The sequence below is a fragment of the Chenopodium album genome, chromosome 5, assembly GCF_948465745.1.
Source record: "Chenopodium album chromosome 5, dcCheAlbu1.1, whole genome shotgun sequence".
Classification (NCBI taxonomy): Eukaryota; Viridiplantae; Streptophyta; class Magnoliopsida; order Caryophyllales; family Amaranthaceae; genus Chenopodium; species Chenopodium album.
In genome coordinates this window covers 63,408,203-63,414,188 of record NC_137838.1, presented here as the reverse complement: position 1 = coordinate 63,414,188, position 5,986 = coordinate 63,408,203, and the positions used below count along the sequence as shown (strand labels likewise).

General features: G+C 35.1%; 1 protein-coding gene across 1 annotated transcript; it reads left to right on the top strand.

Annotated features, from left to right (window-relative positions):
- The first annotated feature begins 298 nt into the window (after nt 1-298).
- LOC145632165 (mitochondrial dicarboxylate/tricarboxylate transporter DTC-like) lies at nt 299-4,629 on the top strand. The gene is made up of 6 exons (XM_081684467.1): nt 299-624; nt 841-924; nt 1,703-1,764; nt 2,181-2,542; nt 3,515-3,729; nt 4,213-4,629. The coding sequence occupies exons 1-6, from the start codon at nt 502-504 to the stop codon at nt 4,267-4,269; spliced, it is 903 nt and encodes a 300-aa protein (XP_081540593.1). The 5' UTR covers nt 299-501; the 3' UTR covers nt 4,270-4,629.
- Nucleotides 4,630-5,986: the final 1,357 nt, after the last annotated feature.

The following is a 5,986-nucleotide window of genomic DNA, read 5'->3' as shown; positions in this document are numbered from 1 at the left end:
TCAAACATAAAATTTGAACTCATTATCTTTAATTTTATCCAATCAAATGTCATTAACTTTTATCTCGTTGTATACAAACTATGGAGTACCTTTAATGTTACTTTGTGTCAAACTAAAGGCGAGGAAAACAGGGCCTAAATAAATTTTTTTAAAAAGTAGCTAGGCAACATGAAGCATGCCAACAACTAGCACATCTCATAGCAAATATCTCAAACATTTTTATATAGGTCCCATCCCTTTCCACTTCTCTTTTTGCATTGCTTACTTACTTAGGCTTACAGAAAACGCAACGTCATACTCTCAAGTCTCAATTTTGGCGAGCGTCCCAAAGACCCTCGTTCTCCTGCCTCTCCCAACACACTTCTCACACTCTTTATAAGTGTGGAAAAAGCGCCGTTTCTTCTCTCTCTTCGATTGACTTCACTACAATCTCTCTCTCTTTAGATCTCTCTGCTTTCTGGGTATATTCTAGAGGAGAGAGAAAGAGTTTCAGCAATAAAAATGGCAGCAGCAGATCAATCCGCTAAGCCTGCCGGAGTTTGGCCCACTGTTAAACCTTTCGTTAATGGTGGTGCTTCCGGTATGCTTGCTACCTGTGTCATTCAACCCATCGATATGATCAAGGTTTTTCTCTTCTCATGAATTTACATTTGGGTTTTGATTTTTGGGAATTTTGAATTTTTAGGTTGAAATGTTGATTTGGGGTTTTTGTTATTTAGTTGGGATTTGTGATCTGGGGTTGTATTTGATTTTTTTGGTTGATTTTATGAAATGGGTATTTTATTTAAGTTGAAATTGTGTGATCTGGTGTTGTATTTGATGTTTTTGTGAAATGGGTAGGTGAGAATTCAATTGGGTCAAGGTTCAGCTGTTCAAGTTACCAAGAACATGCTTGCAAATGAGGGTATTGGTACCTTCTACAAGGTTTGTTTCGATCTTTTATCTCGATTTCTGTCAATTTTTGTACGTGCAATTTTCGTGTTTACAGTACCTTACAAGTCTGAATCTTTATAGATCTGTTTTTTTTTTTTTTTTTTTTTTTTTTTTTTTTTTTTTAAATTTATGTGCACAAAAGGTGGAATTTATTGATCTTATTTAGCTTTCGATTTCGAGGCTTGGTTACCGGCGTTATAATGGAAAATGGGTTAATCATGGGTATAGATGTGTTATCATCTGATGATTGTTAGCATTTTGAGTGGTTCACCTTGCACTTTGTGGTCTGATTAGTTGTTGTTCTGCATGTATTGTTGGTTTGTTATCTCATTTTGGTTTGGAAGCTGACTAACCAATGTGTAATGACTAGTATGGATTAATTTCAGAATTGTACATGTTGTGTTCTGATAAGGTGTTTTTTCTGCAATGTATGATGATTGTTAGCAATCCTTAGCATATTGAGTGTTTTGCAAGGTTGTATGTGGTTTGTCTGACCTGTTTTCCTTTATTGCATTGCTGGCTTCTAGATCTCCTTTCTGCTTACATAGCGGAGAACCTTGGTTCTTCGGCAATATGATAGTAAATGGGACATGATTGAATCATGGAAATATCATGTTATCCTATGATGATAAGTATGTCAACTTGTCAATTGATCTGCAATGTTAGATGTATATCCTTGTATTAATTGGGATTTTATTTGAAGTAATTTATTTGGCTGCTTTAACACTCGTATGGATCATCTATCTCATATCGACTCTTATTGGTGCAGGGTCTGTCTGCTGGTTTGCTTAGGCAGGCCACATACACAACAGCAAGACTTGGGTCTTTCAGGTAAGAATAATTTCTGGTTGATGTGCAATCATTGTAATTTTCGGTTTGTTTACCATCTAAGTATCTGATTTGATTCATAAGAAATACTACATGTAGTTCCTCTGATCTGTCATATGATCCTACTCTGGTGATATGATTGATAGTGCAATAGTGCATATGTATCAAGCTCTATTATAAGTTGCTCCTTGTAAAAGAAAAGACCTTGAGTTTTATGATAATGACAAGTTGGTGTCACAAAACAATATCATGTATTGATTGACATAATGTGTGCTGGGAAGTATTATGCATTAATGCTCTTCATGAGCATATTATTATCAAGTGTTTTAAATATTAAGTTTGCTTGATTTCAAAAGACTTTGTTCCATCTTCCATTTTTTTTATCATTCTTTTAATTATTTGTCTTCTATTGTCTTCAGGATATTGACGAACAAAGCTATAACTGCTAATGATGGAAAGCCTTTGCCTTTGTATCAAAAGGCTCTTTGTGGATTAACTGCTGGTGCTATTGGAGCATCTGTTGGTAGTCCCGCTGATCTTGCACTCATTCGTATGCAAGCTGATGCTACTTTGCCAGCTGCACAGCGGAGACATTACAAGAACGCATTCCATGCCCTCTACAGAATTGTTTCTGATGAGGGAGTTTTGTCACTCTGGAAAGGTGCAGGTCCAACTGTTGTAAGAGCTATGGCATTGAATATGGGAATGCTTGCCTCTTATGACCAATCTGTGGAATTCTTTAGGGATTCTGTTGGCCTCGGTGAAGCTGCTACTATTGTAGGTAAGATGATTTGCTCATCTACTTGCTGAACTGGTTGCTCCCTTCTCTCCTTCGCCAAGTTTTTTTTTTTTCATTCTACCACTCTGTTTTTACATATTTTGTTCCACCCAATTTAGCTCTTATTTTCGGTGAGTAGTGGATGTATCTTTTGGGCTTTTTTTGTTAGCCTACTTTTAAATTTGTCAAACAAACAAACACCAAGAAACCCTACTTCCTTTTGGGTGATGGATTATCAGCTTATAATCTCATATACTACTTGCTGATACCTGAACATTTCTTATTGGTCTCTTGGCATGCCATTTCCTTGGATGAGGCTAGTGTCAATGTGAAAACTTTGCTGGATAGATTTACCGTAAAAATTAATGATTGTTTTTGTTGCTTTATGTTGTGCAAGTTTTCCTGTTCAAGTGTACTTTTCTCCATGCTTATTTATAGTTATCCATTTTCTTAGCTCCAGTCTTTCATATACTTCTGTGAAGAGAGATATATTTGAACAGGCTGAAAGGTTTTAGTATTTAGTCTAGTCTAACTTTATGTGATCAAGTGCAAATTGTAATCAATGGATTGGACTATTGGAGATGAAAGTGCATAAGCTAGCACTAATTACACACACACACACACACACACACACACACACACACATATATATATATATATATTTGATTCATCTATTCTCTCGATTGCATAGTTGGCATAGTATTGAAATCTTACCTCAGTGTAAAATAAATATTTTATTAGTAAAATAAACTTTAATAATAAAAAAACGGAGATATCAATAAAATAATTAAAATTTATGAATATTTGGCACACATTTTCCGAACTCATTTGCCTGGAAGACAATCAGTATTTGTCTGCTGTTGAACTGGCTCAAGTACTTTCTCAGTTCAAGTTGTTGCAAACATTGAAGCATGAGAAATAATTCTGTGTAAGACCCTTGTATGTAGTTTATCTGATCCACTTATTGCCATACAGGTGCTAGTGCTGTTTCTGGATTCTTCGCTTCTGCTTGCAGTCTACCATTTGATTACGTGAAAACACAAATTCAGAAAATGCAACCTGATGCTACCGGGAAGTACCCATATACTGGTTCGTTGGACTGTGCAATGAAAACATTGAAAGCTGGTGGACCCTTGAAGTTCTACACTGGATTCCCTGTCTACTGTGTTAGAATTGCCCCACATGTCATGGTATATAACTCTTCATCGCTCCTTCTCTATTTTGTCTTCTTTCTTTCTTTCATTATCATCGGGGTATACTGGACTAAATGCTTGCAAGTTGACGCCTCACGCCCTCACTTGTCATTACCTTTTGAACCCTGTGATGAGCGCATCTATTATGCTCCTAAGTGTACCAAGGCTATTTTTTTTGTGCTCATTTGGGACTACCTTTTCACATTTGAGACCATCCTAAATGAGCAAATCATTAAAAAAAAAAATGGCTTTTGTGTACCTAAGATACGAGGGGAAGAGAAGCTGCCACATTGGTGAGCTTGTATACCTAAGATAGGGAGCCTGGTCCAGGCCCACATGTATCTGCTAACTTATAGTCTAATATTTGAAGGTGTTCTTTTGCATTTCTCTTGCTCGTTGCAAACGCAAATTAAATTTCATTTCTTCCTCTCTGGTCATTTCTTTTACAACATAATCTAACTCTGAGTGATCTGTTTTCAGATGACATGGATTTTCCTGAACCAAATTCAGAAGTTTGAGAAAAAAGTTGGATTGTAGGATCAGAGACAAGGTCATGCTGCCGTAATAGTCAACCTTAATATTGCAACTCTGGCTGCTGGTTTCAGGCCTCAGCAACAGTCTTTTTTTTTTATCTTTTATCGCATTCAACCTTTCAAATTTTGCTGGAACTGTAATAAATTAGCAAAAACTATCGGATTAGAATTACATGATTCTTTTGAGGTAGGATGAAGCCATCCTTAGTGATAAGCTGGATTAGATACATGTGTGGGCCATGTGGGAGTTGGAGACTATGAAATCATTGCGGAAATTGTAACCTCAACCATAACGTGGTTGTTTATTTTGTTTTCTTACAAAAATCACTCCGCTATTTTTAAGCAAAGCTTGGTTCATTAGATATCAGCTGGAATTACTGTCTTTTTGATTCCAAGTGCCGTCATTATAGACTGGCTCACTGTATTTTTTCGTACACCCCATTCAAATATGCTAGGTGAAAACCGCGGATACAAAGCCTTTTACTTTGTAGCCTTTTACTTTGTAGAGTATATCCTTTCAACATCAAACGGGGATTTTTACTTTGAGCTAGCTAGTTAGGAATTTAGGATTCTATGGTTGGTTTAAATGTCAGGGTTTGAAAGGCTTCTTTTATTTTTTGAGTCAATTATGGAGGATTTGGAGAGTAATGAAATATTTTAAATCAATTTGTTATGTACTGATTGTTTAGAGGCAATATTATTTTTCTCCTTAATTTAGGAAAAAAATGTTGTTCTAGTATAATTCCGAAAAACTATTTTCTTGTGAACGAGATGCATCCCTAATTCCCTACAAAATATACTTCAACATCAAATATTATGATTGATTAAAATATATTCATGAATATCAATCCTGCCAATAATTCATGCTGGTGCTTTGGCTTATAAGTTTTAAATAACAATTGGTCTTGTATGGACCCGGTCTACAATAAATTATTGTAGACCCAAAATTTGACACTTTCAAATGATATAATCGCATTCTAGATGATATAATCACTTTTTTAGACGATATAATTATCCTTTTGTGAGTCATATTTTGAATTATATAATCTCATATTAAACCATTTAATGAGATTATATAATTATCTTTAGGATGATAAAATTTAAAAATCATCTTTTGAATGATGTAATTTATTATTTGATACTTTTTATAATGATAAATTCACATTTTAAGTGATACATTTACATAACAGTTTCAGGATGATATAATCACTTTTGTATTAATATAATCACATTTCGTATGATATAATCACATTCGTATGGTGTACTAGAAGGTTGGGTCTACAATAAGTTATTGTAGACCGGATCTGTTTTAGTCTTTACCTTTAACTAAATCAATATATATCCAAGCTTGGAACTTTGGAAGGAGCTACACAATAAAATAAAGTTGAAAATAATGAACATCAATATAAGCTTGATGATTTTCATAAGCTAAAATTGAATTGATATCTAGAACACATTTACAAATAAGATTTCCTACAGTTTCGATAGTATAAGGCTATGTTTGGATAATAAAAAATGGAAGGAAAGGAAGGGAAAGAGAGGGAGACAAACTTCCTTATTTGGATAATATGTTGGGGGAGGAAAGGGGAGGGGGAGGGAGGGATCCATTTTCCCTCCTCCTTTAATAAAGACCATCCCTTCAAAATTGGAGAGATTTGGAGGGAAAATCGAGCTCATCATTTCCTCCACTTTCCCTTCCTTCCCCTTCCTCCTATTTCCCT